Source organism: Diabrotica undecimpunctata, chromosome 3 (genome assembly GCF_040954645.1).
Source record: "Diabrotica undecimpunctata isolate CICGRU chromosome 3, icDiaUnde3, whole genome shotgun sequence".
In the NCBI taxonomy this organism is placed as follows: Eukaryota; Metazoa; Arthropoda; class Insecta; order Coleoptera; family Chrysomelidae; genus Diabrotica; species Diabrotica undecimpunctata.
The window spans coordinates 121,621,994-121,638,508 of NC_092805.1; the positions used below are offsets into that span (position 1 = coordinate 121,621,994).

A 16,515-nucleotide genomic window follows, 5' to 3' on the forward strand; every position below is an offset into this window, starting at 1 on the left:
TTCAAATGGCTCTAACCGTTTTATGGCATCTTCTGTAAGACTCCAGCTTTCTACTCCGTAGATGAGGACACTAAAGACATAACATCTAAGGGTTCTTATGTGTATATTAATATTTAAAGACAAATTGCAGAGGATCTTCCTTAGACCAGTAAAAGAGCTTCTGGCTTTTTCAATACAAGTTTTTATTTTGTAGCTATGATCCCAGGTATGCTTAGTATTACAGCTCAGACAGCATATTTTCTCCACTCTTCACCACGTGTTATACTGTGCATAATACTTGTAATACCTGATGGTTTTGAAAGCCTACAAGCTTTGTTTCTCATTTTTTTTTTCTAAGCAATAAATAATTATAGCATGGTACAAAATAGTATTTTGTGACTAAGTTTTGCATACATTATTTGCTAATAATATAATAAAACTTTATTAAAAATGACAGCAGGTCGTTTAAAGATGTTCATTACTTTAAAGCAATTTTGACTATTAAATTCCATATTATCGTTGATTGAATATTATCCAAGCTAAGGAGAATTTTAAAATTATGCTTTATGCTTTAGATAAGTTTCAAAAAGTTTTGTTTAACAATAAAAAAATAATAAGGAAATATAAAAGTAAAAATAGTTAAAGCTATTGATACCTATAAAATTATATTAGAAACGAGAAGAAATCCAATTTTATATAAAATGATTGATTTTATTCAACATGGCTGTGATGATGATTTAAACCATATTTTGTTAAGAAATCAGATTATAATCTGGTGGTATAATAATTCCTTTTATGCTGTTAAGTCAAGTGTTATCTGGAGTACATAATACTCACGAAGTCATATATAAAAGAAAGTCTATCGTAGATCCTATTTCTGGCAGCCTTCTTTATGAGCTGAGGTACACGCAAATTATTTATATTTATTAACATTCCATGCTCATTTGGGTCCAATAAAAGACCAATAAAATTTGAGATATTTAGGACATGTTTTTCTTGTTTTGAAAAGTACCTAATTGATAGTTAGTAACAATGATAACAATGTGCCACAATTTTGCTCAGAAGAGTTTTCTTTGCTTTTAAGTCTTCGTGGAATTAGTCAGACCTCATTTAAGGATAATCGAGACAAAAATAATTTGGCTGACCTAAAATGCAGTTAAAATTTTAAGAACAGATTTTAAAGTCTTTTAAGGATATGGTTAAGAGATATCTTTCTTTTGAAACACTTATAATTAGAATTTTCTAGCATCATAGAAATTATGTACACAGCACGACTGGTGTTACAGCTAACAGTCGTCTAGTATAGTCTAAACGTCTAGTTTGAACGATGACATGAGAAATAGGTTTGGCTTACTTACTGAGCAAGACAAACTAATCATAATGATATCACGGTTATCGTAGTAATAGAGTCGAACTTCTCTTACTCTCGAAGGAGGGGGATATTGTGTTTAGATTCGAGAAATTCTAATCAAAAAGCCCTAGGAAAAAGACAATATGAATGGGGTTTTAGGAGGTAGAATTTATTTGTGTAAAATAACATTTGATATGGAAAAAGGGCATTAATTCAAGATAGCAATCTCTATCCAGTTGATATTCAGACTGACTCGATTTTGGATTACGTGTCTATTGATTGTGTCAAAAGTAGGCGGCATAGTTTACAGTATTTTTGGTTATATTTTTTTTACAAAAGCTATTTCGGTCTTTAATTATTTCGGTCTATAAGTTTCACCATTGAAGTTACAGTCAATAATTATTGCGCCTAAAATAGAGTAACATAGTACAGATTAGAGTTTACAAACTCCTCTAGCCCTATCCTCTTAATAAACTTTCAAAGCCTTGAGAGGGGCCCTTTCATATAGACTGATCCTTTTTCCTCTAGGAGTTCTAGATACTGCAGCCTTGTCACACTGACATAGTCGTACACAGCGGTTTCCTCTTTTTCTAGACAGAACCAACAAGTATCGTCTTCCGTCAAGCACATAATTACTATTTAAATGGGAATAAGCCACAATTAAAGGTTAAAATACGTTTATTGACGTTTCAATTTCTACTTCGGAAATCGTTCTCAAAATACAAACATTAGTAAATTAAACAAATTTTGTTCTTTTGTTACTTAGTGAAAAATTCTTCTAATAATTTAATTTTATCTGACTCATCTATATTGACAATTCAGACATACATTATACATTTTAAAGTAGACGACTTTAAAATGATATTGCCAATATTGTTGAGTTGCGTTCCTGGGACGACTTTACTTATAAGATAGTTCATTCGATTACATGAAATCAACTTTAACTTGAGAATATCCGTCAGAAAAGATCATAACATGTAATTCGTCTTTAAAAGACAAATACATGCCATGATGACAGTAAAATTCTCCTGTTAGTGATTCCATAGTAAATTATGAGGGAAAACCAGGAAAAAACCTCATAATACTATCATAATACATGGTAAGTATTTGATCGTGCATTTAGTTTACCTTCAATAAACACCAAATTCCGATTTTATATGTTTGTTATTTAAAAAACATAAATGATGTATTCTCTATACGAGGAATAATACGAGGAAAATAACAATACCATACATAAAAGGATTATCGGAAAAGCTTAAAAGGATAGGAAATAAATTCAACATTTCAACAAGATTCAAAACAACAAACACGTTGAGATCTATTTTGTCCAAAACCAAACCTAACAATGAACAAGAAAGGACAAAGAATTGCATTTATAAAATACCTTGTGAATGCGATCAGTTTTATTTAGGTGAAACATCAAGACCATTAAATGTTAGAATAAGTGAACATCAATCCTATATTAAAAATAGAGAATTTGATAGATCTCAAATATGTAAACACGCATGGGATAATGAACATCGGGTTCAATGGAATGATTCAAATATAGTCCTAAAAGAAACGGATGGTAAAAAGAGAAAAATCAAAGAAGCGGCTCTAATTATGCTAAATGAGACCAATTGTGTGGCGAATTCCTCGGCAGAATGTAGTAGGATCTGGTTACCCATATTGAAAGAGGAAGTTATTAAAAGGAAAATACCAGTATTGGTAAGCCAGTAACATATAGAGAATACATCATTTATGTTTTTTAAATAACAAACATATAAAATCGGAATTTGGTGTTTATTGAAGGTAAACTAAATGCACGATCAAATACTTACCATGTCGGGATAGTATTATGAGGTTTTTTCCTGGTTTTTTCCTCATAATTTACTATGGAATCACTAACAGGAGAATTTTACTGTCATCATGGCAAGTATTTGTCTTTTTAAAGACGAATTACATGTTATGATCTTTTCTGACGGATATTCTCAAGTTAAAGTTGATTTCATGTAATCGAATGAACTATGTTATAAGATAAGTAAAGTCGTCCCAGGAACGCAACTCAACAATATTGGCAATATCATTTTAAAGTCGTCTACTTTAAAATGTAAAATGTATGTCTGAATTGTCAATATAGATGAGTCAGATAAAATTAAATTATTAGAAGAATTTTTCACTAAGTAACAAAAAAACAAAATTTGTTTAATTTACTAATGTTTGTATTTTGAGAACGATTTCCGAAGTGGAAATTGAAACGTCAATAAACGTATTTTAACCTTTAATTGTGGCTTATTCCCATTTAAATAGTAATTAATTTAAAATGTCACAAGAAAATAGCTTCAGAACAATGTCAAGCACATACAACTCAAATGCTTATTGAGACTACAGTGTTCAGTCAGAAGTTCCACTATCACCATGACAGTGTTTCGATTGTGGGCCAGTAAGTCAATTGTGAATTTGGTTAAATGTTTCTTAGTGAATCCTTTACCATGTCTTTGTCCTGGTGCTTTTTTTTATCATTGCAATAACTTGAACCCATTTATCAATATCTGCTGTTTTATGTGTGTTTGAAACACCAAAGCAGGAATCCGGGACAATTAGCGCCGCACAAGCTCCTTCCCAAAACCAAAACTAAATATTGTGAATTTTATGTAAACTGAGTGTTTTGCATATAACAAATAAAATAAATACAAGTAAATATATATTTATAAATATGACGAAAGATACGGTTTACATACTCATAGGCATAGCAATTCCAAAACTTTTTGAATCCAGCGTTCCTCCAATTTGTTTTAAATCGCATTTAGTTTCAACCTCATACTCTATTTGAGTCGACTCCATTAGAAAAGCGTATAAATTATTCTTGGTAGTTCTTACTCGTTGTACTCCATCAGGATTTGTATCTTCAAATACGCTAGGCTTTGCTTGAATCATATTCAACCACATCCTGAAAATTAAGGTGTACAAAACTATGAAAACACATAAGCTTTATAAAAAGTACGAAATAGTAAGGTAAAAGAAAATAATTTATTAAAGGCTTAAAAAGTAAAAAATATTAAAACAGGACACAACTCTTAAATAACCAATTTAAGACACATAATTATCTTAAATCTCTTTGCCATCAATCCATAAATAGCTGTACCTACACATTAATGACACAGTTACTGATAAACAAAGCCAAAATAGTTAACTGTTTTTTTTTTTATTTAAAATTAATATGCTCGGCTACTAAGGCCACTTACACAAGGACGATTATAAAATAAATACGCTACAAACTACAAAATGTTATCGTACAATGAAATTATATTTTATAATACAGTTGAATGTCTTTTAAATATTTTCGTTCGGATTTTATTTGGTCAGTATTACTTATTAGGATAACTTAGGTTTGAGGCGGACGACCTCGCTATGCTGGCAGTGGCGCGGGACCTTATCTTTGGTGCACAGCCAGCGTACATGCAACCAAGTCGAGGAATGGATGAAAATGTATGAGCTAGAACTGGCTGCGGGTAAGACCGAGGCTATAATTCTCAAGCAACCAAGGAAAAGGGACGGGATATTTGAATGTACAGGAAAGAGGGTGGTTCCAAAGAAATACGTGAGGTATTTAGGGGTAACTCTGAGTCAAAACGAAAAGTGTAGGGAACACGTAAAAGCGGTGACTCAAAGAGCTGCGGTGGGATCCGCCGCATTGGGAGGGATCACGCCCAACATCAGAGGGCCCAAAACTGAGAGGAGGAGGGCCCTTTATTCTGTTGTGCAATCGATCGTCCTCTATGCTGTGCCTGTCTGGAGTTCTGCAGTTTTAACAAAGGCGTACAGAAAGCAGCTCACCCGGGCAAGTAGGAAGAGTCTATTGAGGGTGACGTGTGCATACAGAACAGTCTCTGTCGAGGCGTTAGGAGTTATCACCGGGTTTATTCCGATGTACGTGCTAGTGAAGGGAAGAGAAAGAATATACGAGAGAAGAAATGAAGACATAGCAACAGAACGTTTAAAAAAAGAAGAAAGGGAAAGGTCCATAATGGTGTGGCAAGAGGAAAGGAATGAGATGAGAAGGGTGGCGCAGTGGACGAAGTCGTTGATTCCTAATCTGAGAAGATGGATGGATTGTGGGCACCGGCGTTTGCATTATTTCCTGACGCAGATGCTCACAAGACATGGTTACTGTAGGCATAACTTTACAGATTTGGAAAGGCAGAAAATGACAAATGCCTGTATTGTGAAACATCGGACACTGTCTCACACACTCTAATGGTATGCGATAGATGGATAGATGAGAGGAGCCTGCTTGAGAGAGAGCTAGGAAGTAGGGTGCAATCAGTCACGGAACTGGTGGAGGAGATGCTTAGGTCGTCAGATCGGTGGAGAGCAGTTCAGAGATATGTGAGGAGAAAATTGCAAAGACATGAACAAGAAGAAAGGCGACCCGAAGGTAGGCAGGGTGCCCAGGACCAAGCAAAAAGATAAGAAGATATAAGAATGAGAAGGGGTGAGATTGAACATGAACAGGGAGGAATAGAGGAAGAGAATAATTCCGTCGTAGTGAGAAAATGCTATAAAGCGTGAGAATTGTGCGTGAATGAAAGATCGGGTGAATGCCGTGCCGATGTTGCGTCCCAATCAGAGCAAGTGTAGAGATTTTTGAATAATTTATTTTGCTTTTAAATTTTGTATCGAAGTGTTTTGCCAGGTTGTCGCCAATTTCTTTATTATCACCAATAATAATATTTTTTGAGATAAGAGTAGAGATTTTGGTGTTAGTATTGATTCCTTGGATTGGCCGTATTTTTTTTTTCTAGAGTTCAGTAGGATTTTCATTAATAGAAGATATATAGTTTCTCCAAGAAGATTTTTTACTTTGTTTTATACTGAACCGTGACTTCGCTCTAGCTTTTTTTTATTTTGTGAGATTTTGTGAGAAGTTATTTTTTCTACAATTTTTAAGTGCCACCTTATGTTGTTCTACAAAAGTTTGGCATGGGATATTCCTCCAAGGAACTTTTTTTTGTTTATGTGTCATAATACTTTTGCCAATGTGCAAATTGGCAGCTGAAAGTATGATGCCTGTGAATAATGTTATATTATTGTCAATATTGTCGGATAGTAAGATAGAAGGAAGGGCGATATCTGTTTCGGATGTGTAAGTATTTTCTGGACAGAGTTTGTTCAGTATTGGGAATATTAGATGATACTGTAAAGATAGGATAATGATTGCTGTCATAAAGGTCATCAGCGGCTTTCCAAGTTAATAAAGGTGAGTTAACTGTTTAAAGGAAGCCAAAGGAATAGTAAATATGAAATGAATCTAACCAGAACACATGGATGTATTAAACGACAAAATATGAATAAAAGAAATATATAAATGGAATGTTAAAGCTAAAGCCGATGACATCAATAAAATTTACATTTCGTGCGTGCGAATTTTGACACTATACTTTTTCTACGAGTGTACAGAGTGTTTTCACATTCTATATTGTCGTTGATTGAAATATTATAGGAGATTGAATATTTCAATATTTCCAATCCAATCCAATATTTCAATCAACGATATTATTCATTACAGATATACTTATACAACACAAAATTCGAAACAGTTATTTATTTTGAATAATATTAAAAGTACTGTTACAATTCACAAATAGGTATTGCCATTGACATTGTCATGTTTTTGTCGACTATTTTTCAGTGGTTAGAGTCTTTTAAGTGTTTTCAAAACGTATGTTTGAAGTAAACGGGGCATTTGCCCAATTATTATCTAAATTATTTTTCTCTTCTTTCTTATGCTGGAATGAGGTTTTACCAATATAACCACAAGAGCTCACAATCATAAAAAGAGCTCAGAAGAAGGCTACACAAAATGAGTTAAACAGTAACTAGTACTATTAAAAAAGAAAAAAAGATACTTTTTATCTTTCCACATGTTTCTCTTCTTGCTGTCTTCATTTATCGTACATCTTTTATTTTCTTTAATATTTAAAGAATATAATATTCTTTATCAAAATAATCACTTCTAGAATAAATAATAAATAACTACCACCAACCATAGAGTTACGAGACTTTCGGCCATGTTTCTGTAACAACTATCACTTTCCAACTTTAAAAACTTTAATAGAAAAGGCATTAGGAGACAACCGATTACTAGTGCTCGGTTTCGAGGTTTCCATTACAGAGCGGGTTCAGAAAAGGGGGTACAATATCACCCAAGCTCTTCACGAGGGTCTTAGATTATGCCTTTGAAAAAGTCAACTGGTTTTAAATAATAATTGACGAAAAATGATATTTTCTTCTTCTTCAGTGCCTTATCCGGTCCGGATGTTGGCGATCATCAAGGCTATCATGGTTTTGTTGACTGCTCTGCGAAACAGCTCCGCGGAGGTCATCCCAAACCGTTGTCGGAGGTTTTTCAACCACGAGATACGACGGCGTTCCGGTCCTCTCCTGTCAAATACTTTACCCAGCATAATGAGTTGAAGAATTCGATATTTTTCTTCGTTCCGCATCACGTGCCCGAGATACTCAAGCTTACGTTGTTTCGCTAAATTAAATGAAATGAAAGAGACTATTGAAAATGATGTGAGAAAAATTGATTAAAGTAGGTAGACTTTAACAATATTGTTTATCTAGTTTCACTCGAATAAAGTTATCTCTCATTTATAGAGCAATTCATAAATGTATTACGATTTATACTTTTTTGTAGCTACACACCTTTGGTATGTCGTAAAATTAGAATTTTTGAAGAAAGACTCTGTGGCTCCGCCAGCTAGACAACCATATTTGATTTTTGTTTGTTTGGCTAAAGCTTCTGCTCCGTCTATAGGTGGTTCCAGGTTGGCTTTTGTCAAAAAGGCGGCTAAATTGGCAGTATAAGAACTGGTCATAATAAGCGAGAAGAACCACCACATACCTACGGCCATTCTAGATGAAATTCCCCTGAAATATAGATGGTATTAAATTAATTATCATTTTAATGTAAATAAGCCATAATTAAAATTTAAAATAAGTTTATTGACGTTTCAATTTCTACTTCAGAAATCGTTCTCAAAATAGAAACATTAATAAATTAAACAAATTTTGTTTTTTGTCACTTGGTGAAAAATTTTTCTAATAATTTAATTTTATTTGACTCATTTGTATTAATAATTCAGACATACAGTGTGTCCATAAAGTATGGAATAAATTCGATATTTCCTAAACGAAAAGCCTTTTTAAAAAAATCTAAAACACGTTGATTTTTAAATTTAATGTTCTACATTTTACAAAAAACTTTCATTATACAAGGTGATACACATCAGTGATGGCGTCATCGGCTATTTTTTTAAATGTAATACCCTGTATTTTAGGACATTTTTCGATCGATCAAAAAGAGCTGATTTCAAAAAAGTATAATACTCGGGTCTAATGGATATAATTTAAAAGATACGCGCTTAGAAAATAAATTATTTATTATCAATTGCAAAAAGGTAGCCTACTTCTAGTTTTTGATAAACTGTAATTATTTTTAGTAAAGTTCAATAACAATTAAGTAGTACAATAATTGTATTAATTCGTGAATGTTGTGTATTATTGCTTAGAATTAATTATAAGTGGAAATAAATTTGAGTGTAAAGCAAAGAATTGAAATACTCATGATGATTGGGTATGGAGACAAATCGCGAACTCAGATGGAACTGTGTAATTTATTTAATGATAAATATCCAGAAAAACCCATCACGCAGTCAACAGTAAGTAAGATTGAAAAGAAATTTCGAGAAACTGGTACGGTTGAAAATGCACGCAAATCAGGTGGTCCGTCTGCAAATTATGTTACAACATTAGATGTTCTACTTGCTTTTGAAGAAGATGCGTACACTTCTGTTCGTAAGATTAGTAGTGATCTTGATGTTTGCAAAACAATGGTACACAAAGTACGTAAAAGTAAGTAAAGTAAGTAAAATGCACAGTTGTACAGGCATTAAACGAGGTTGATTCAGATAAAAGAATACAATTTTGCGAAATAATGATGGATAACAGCCACCGAAACCCTCTCTTGGTTCAAATTTATTTTTTCCAATGAGACTACATTCAAATTAAATGGCGAGGTCAACCGTCAGAATTGCAGATACTGGGAAAAAGAAAACTCCAACTGGATGCGAGAACATCATACACAATACCCGCAAAAGATAAACGTATGGATTGGCATTGTTAGAAATAAAATCATTGAACCCTCCTATTTCGAAGGTAATTTAAACGGGCCAGCATATCTTCAGTTTTTAAGTGGGTATCTCGTACCTACTTTAGTTAATTTATTCTCCAGTACAATTAATCTTGGAGGTTTTGATAAAAGTTTATGGTTTCAACAGGATGATGCGCCTCCGCATTATGCTTTAGATGTTCGAAGGTACCTAAACGACATTTTTCCGAACAGGTAGATTGAAAGACGTGGACATATTAAATGGCCAGCGAGGTCGACCTCAATCCTTTGGATTATTTTATGTGGGGTCATTTAAAGAATGATGTTTATAAAACAAAACCTGTAAATATTAGAGACTTAAAAACAAGAATTCGTAAAGAAATAAACAATATTTCTCAAGAAAGCATAAACAAGGTTCTACAAGAATTTGTACAACGTTTGGGTTCCTGTCAAATACAATAAGGGCTACAATTCAAACATTTAAGATTAAGTCATGTATTAATTACTGGATTACTCTCAAGTTATTTAATATAATTTATTTCTAATTTATTAATATTATAAATCAATAAAAATTAATTTTCTAAGCGCATATCTTTCAAATTATATTCGTTAGATCCCCCAGTATTATACTTTTTTGGAATCAGCTCATTTTTATCGATCTAAAAATGTCCTAAAATACAGGGTATTACATTTAAAAAAGAGCCGATGACGTCATCACTGTAATGTGTATCACCTTGTATAATGAAATTTTATTGTAAAATGTAGAACATTAAATTTAAAAATCGACGTGTTTTAGATTTTTTTTTAAAAGGCTTTTTATTTAGGAAATATCGAATTTATTCCATACTTTACGGACACACTGTATATTATACATTTTAAAGTATGACGACTTTAAAATGATATTGCCAATATTGTTGAGTTGCGTTCCTGGGACGACTTTATTGTAAGATAGTTTATTCGATTATATGAAATCAACTGTAACTTGAGAATATCCATCAGAAAAAAATAATAGTTCTCCTATTAGTGATTCCATAGTAAATCATGAGGAAAAAAACCAGGAAAAAAACCTCATAATACCATCCCGCCATGTTAAGCATTTGGTCTTACATTTTTACATTTTTTTTCCTGGTTTTTTCCTTATGATTAAGGAGTCCTTCTCGTTAATCGGAAAAGTTTTTCTGATATACCAAACTCACGCATTGATTGATATAGTACTGTTTTCTTGACACTGTCATATCTGGTCTTGAAATCTACGAATAGGTGATGGGTTTTCTCGAGGATTATTGAATAAATCTGGTAATTGTTGATTTTTCTGGAGTAAATTCGGCCTGTTATTTTCCAACTAGGCTCATTGTGTAAACTCGTAGCCTCACGTAGAGAATATTTGGTAGTGTTTTGTAAAAAGTTTTTAGTTGTTTTGTAGGGTTATACCTTTCTAGTTGTTACTATGAGTATTCGTTAAAGATAATTTTATGAATTATCATCCAATAAAGTCGGCCCAGAAACCTACCTCAAAATCATTGATAGTATTATTTTAAAGTCATCTACTTTAATATGTAAAATATATGTCTAAATTGTCAATATCAATTAGGCAGATAAAATTAAATTATTAGAAGATTTTTTACCAGATTAAAAGGTTACCAAGTAACAAAACAAAAAAAATTGTGTAATTTGTAATTTGACATCGAATTGGAAATCGAAACGTTAAAACATTCGTATTTTAAACTAAAATGTTTGTTAATTCCGAATAAAAACAGTAAATAATATAAAAATGCCACAAGAAAATAAGTTTAGAACAATATTAAAAATGGCTATAATAAAAACTCTTTAAATGAACGACTAACTCTCAGATTTTATCTACAGATGCAGTCAAATTAATTCTAATCTTCTAATACCTTCTGAAAATTATTTCAAATGTGTATCTGCACTATATTAAAAATTTTGGAATTATTATACTTACTTTGGTAGAATATCACATCCCTGAGTCATTATCGATCCGAGTGTAAGCCAAAGACAGTTTCGAATATCCCAAATATTTTCCAATTCTTCTGGATTGTCTTCACATGGATGGGGATTTTCCCAGTCACCGGGAGTCATTCTAAAATGAGTTGGATGTTAATGTCGTATATTAACAGCATTAATTCAGTTTTTCATTTAAATTAGGACGCTTACCTCGATATGAAAAATAGTACGATAGAAATAACCAAATATAGCGTAGCAGTGTATATCCATACGATGGGAGAGAAAGGGTCAAGAAATCCAAATATGCTGACGTCTTCTTTAGTAGGAGCTTTATGCATTATACTTATACCTAAAACATACATTTTTATGAAAGTTTAATTATATAAATTTTATGAGAAAACTTGTTTATTTCACCTATTTTTATCATCGATATTATAATTTGCTTATTCTGTCTGTCTCTAAGTAATGAAAACCCCACCGCCACCTATGCACAAAAACTACTACTATCTCCGTAGCAGGTTTTATAATGTTCATTATTCAGCCACGTCTTTTGCAATATAATTGTTAGTGTTTCTATATAAAATTAAATAAATATTAAATATTTGAAATAATGAAAAAATTGAGGATCGTTTGGAGATAGGGTTTTAAATATATTGACAATATATAATTTTCAGATAAATGGCGTATAATGTCTATTATACGTCATATGTGACTGGTTTATCATAAAGAAATATTTATTAAATCAATATTTTTTATCTAATAAAGAAATAACGTTGTTTAGAAAGAAATAAAGGCTTTGGAGATTTCGATTGTAAACTCGAACGTGATAATGTGTTATCGACCTATAAACAAAACTTCTCAGAATTTTTAAAGTAATTTAGTGAGGAACTCACTTTTGCTAGTCTGTAAGTACAGTTTTACTGTAAATTTCATCGGAAATATATAATTAGTACGTATTTAACATCATTGAAAATTTTCATATCCATATTTGCTTGACGATAAACAAAAACATTTAATTACCATTGACCTGTATTTCCGGCCGGTTTTTTTCTGGTGGCGGACAGGTCCGTCTTTAGAAATGTTTAAACATCAACGAATATGTCGCAAATCAATGAAATAAATTTACCAGGCAATTTTCAAATGGATAATTCTACACAAAGAAGTTACTATACCGCACTAACACAACAAAAATTTCCGTCAAAACGGCAAGCTATCATTTTTAGTTTCATTGAAGATGCGAAAATACAAGATTACCTCCTCCCCCTGGGAGAAATCATCCATCCAAAAAATATGCTATTCTGCTCTAGATTAATAAACAGTAAAATATGTTTATATTTATCATCTGAAAATATCGTAGAAAAATTCATGAATGAAAATTACGGCAAGATTGAAGTTAATAACCAGATTATACAAGCTCGACGGTATATAACTCCCTCCGAAAGAATCATTCTCTCTAATGTTTGTCCATCCATTCCTCATGATGTATTAATGAAAGAACTTGAATCCATGGGGCTTGTTATTCTATCTACAATGTCCCTTTTAAAAATTGGTGCACCATTACCCGAATTTAATCATATAATGAGCTTTAGGAGACAAATCTTTATCAGCCCAACAGATCTCACAATTCCAGAATCATTTTTAATTAATTACGATAATACTTCATATAGAATCTTTTTATCAAGCGGCAACCTAACGTGTTACAACTGTAAACAAAATGGGCAACTAACTGCAAAAACCCTATCAATCCAAACCCAAATCCTACTTCTCCAACCACAGTAAAAGAAATCTCAACATGTAGCCCTCCAGAAATATCAACCATCACACCGACATCTACTTCAAGTCAAACAGACACCCCAACTACAGAAAATCAACTAAATATAAAACAAACTGCGAACGAAACAACTACCTTACATATGAAAATTGAATCTCCACAGAACATATCAAAAAGAACTATTGACGATATTTTAAGTCCTTCTCCGCCTTCCAATGATACCACTAATAAACCGAAGTTTATCAGTCCAGCAGAAATACCATTTAATCCTAAGAAAAAACAAAATAAAGGTAAATCTCTAGAAGCATTCATAAACCAGCAGTCACCACTATTTATTTTTAGCTATGTTCAGATAAAAGACCTATTCGACAACATAAAGAATTCACCCGATCCACTTACTACCGTTGAAAATTATACAAACAACTTTACAGCTCTCATCGATATGTTAAGCAAAATATATCCCTATACTCACGACAGATCTACAAAGACACGAAATACCAAATTAAGAAAAATTCTTCTAAAACACTTACAGATGCAAATTCCACACGACCTAGTATCCGATACAGACTGTGACTGCTCACAAACCAATCATTAAATAAATTTATTTAATAAAATAGACTTCAATAAATTAATACAGTGGAATATCAACGGCTATTACAATAGGAGGTAATCTTTATTTGGATTCCATCACATAATGGTATTAGAGGTAATAAAGAAGCAGATAAGTGTACGCGTGAAGCCGTCAATTCAGTTGACTCTAGTACTGTGAAATACGTGATAGCTAGTGATGTTTCAAGTGTTATCAAATCGCGGATCCTAAGTGAGTGGCAAAACCGGTGGGAATTTTCAGTGTCCAATCTTCGGAATATTAAACCGGACATTAAACCATGGAGATGTTTCCCTACTAAAAGAAGGGATCAAGTGACAATAAGTCGTCTTAGATTAGGTCATAACAGTGCCACGCACAAGTTCTTAATTACTAAAGAATCCGAACCAAAATGTGAGCAGTGTAACGCTAAACTCTCGGTGAAACATGTTGTTGTAGACTGTCCAGTTTTCTCCACAGCAAGAATCAATTATGGTATCTCAATAAACTTAGAGAAAGCACTTGGTGCAAATTGTTCATTCACAAATATTTTAAACTACTTAAAAGCTATTAATTTTGTTAATATATAATATATTTAATATTGTAAATCCGATTCTCGCTAATAACTTTCGGGTTATAAAAAGGCTTTGGAAAATTTATAAAATAATGTGTATTGTCTTTAAATGATTTAGAGCGTGTATCACTCTTACATAATACATAACGACACCGCTTCGTTGTTTGTTTTCGGATAGGTATAATAATGATAACCGATTAAAAATATTAATTTTGTAATAATTAAGGCACGTTTTTGTTTATTTTCGTATTTATTATTTTTTTCTTTTTTAATAACTTTTTTTGGTATTTTTTATCCTAATTATGCGGTCACGTGCACTTTACTGTTATTTACATTACTAACCTACAATCGGTTCACAATTTGTCGATAGCTCACTACAAGTTTAACCCTAATTAGAGAACTGAAATACAGAGAGAATATGTAATACGATATAATAGTACAAACCAACCTGAAACTGACGGTTTAAGATGTTTTCGACTAACCCACCTTGTATCTGAAGGAATACAATACCTTACAATCCTATTACGAGGGTATTTTGAATGGTTACCGATGACCGACCAGTGTCGTAGAGTATATGAATGAAACATTTATTTGAACTAAATAAATATATTTTTTAAATTGTACTTATGTAAATTGTATTTTTTAATTAAACTTATTTATTTTATTCAAAAATAAAAAGTTTCTTGCTATTTGTAAAAGATACATTTTATTAATTAAGGGGGAAAGGCGCCAAATGTCGCCTGGCAAAATTTCCAATGTGTTTTAATGTATCCATTATTTTCGAATCCGGAGAAAACTAATAAATATTTTTGAAAAATTTAAACGCAGAATGAAAGATTACATTATTACTGAGGGAAGAAAGTCCCTGAAAACTTCTACAATGTTTATTTTAATGTGTTATGTAACAGGGGTGAAAACAAAAGAGAAAATATAGTATAATTTTTAATTGAAAATATTGCATGCAAAAGAAACTTTTTATTTATTCTAATAAATATTTCATTCTGCCTTTAAATTTTTTAAAAATGTTTTTTAGTTTTCTCAGGATTTGAAAAAAAAATGGATACATTTAAAACACATTGAACATTTTGGCAGGCGACATTTTGTGCCTTTTCCCTTTAATACCTTACGATTACAACTACTATTACTTACCTTATATAATTACGATTAGAAAACTATTCAAATTCAAAATAAATAGGATCAACTTCGGAATCCGAGTCGTCTTGAGGGTTAATAATTAGCGGTTGTGTCTCTACGGTCGCACCAATTATGTTATCAAGATCCCACATTTTTTGTTCTTCTTCTATTACATGTCTTTCTGGCCACATAACTTTTCATTTGTGCCCAAATGAGTTCAATTGGATTTATTTCGCAGTGGTAGGGTGGAAGTCTAAGGACTGTGATATTTCGCCTTTCCGCAATTTTGTCAACTACGTATTTCTTGAATTTAGATTTGTGTTGCCGGGCAATTTTTAAAAGTTCTGCTTTTACCATTCCATCTTCGTAAGGCAGATACTTAATCCGCAGCCAGTCAAGAATCAGTCAGTTTCTTCCACGCAGTCGTTGGAAGTCTACTAGTCGTGAATGATAAGGTGCATTATCTAATACTATAATTGAATTTGGTGGTATGTGTTCAATCATCTGCTCAAAATACTCTTCGAAAACATCAGCTGTCATCTCCCCGTGATAGTCTTTTGTGATTTTGGACTGAAATTCCAACAAAAAATGCTTAACAAATCCTTTTTCACTGCCAATGTGAGAAATTATTAATCTACTGCCTTTACCAGAAGGTGGGGAGATACCAGTAGACCAACCGTCCATAAAGGCTTGCCTGGAGCTTAATATATTTTTATCTGACCAAATTTTTGAGTATGACCTGAGTTTACCCACGTTTCATCCTGGTAGAAGATGGGCCTTCTTTCAGCCCGGAATTTTCGTATGGATCTTAGATCATTTATTCTCCAACATATTATCTCCTCCCGGTCAATCAAAAGTGATTTTCGGTCTGATTTCTCCCACCAGAAATTTAATTCTTTTAAAACTAGTCAGAACTAGCCACAATTTAGTCCGGGTCGTCTCTATCTTCTTGTAAAATTTTGTTTAGGTTTGGTATTTCTTTTTTGAAAAAAAATCGATGAAT

General features: G+C 32.3%; 1 protein-coding gene across 1 annotated transcript in view; it reads right to left on the reverse strand.

Annotated features, from left to right (window-relative positions):
* LOC140437334 (glutamate receptor ionotropic, kainate 2-like) overlaps window positions 1-16,515 on the reverse strand; it is an 87,263-nt gene that overhangs the window by 15,696 nt on the left and 55,052 nt on the right. Inside the window, exons 11-14 of the mRNA XM_072526808.1 lie at window positions 11,658-11,796; window positions 11,446-11,583; window positions 8,021-8,245; window positions 4,051-4,259 (exon numbers count right to left, since the gene is read on the reverse strand). Of these exons, the coding sequence (XP_072382909.1) occupies window positions 4,051-4,259; window positions 8,021-8,245; window positions 11,446-11,583; window positions 11,658-11,796 (711 nt within the window). The remainder of the gene's footprint in view (window positions 1-4,050; window positions 4,260-8,020; window positions 8,246-11,445; window positions 11,584-11,657; window positions 11,797-16,515) is intronic.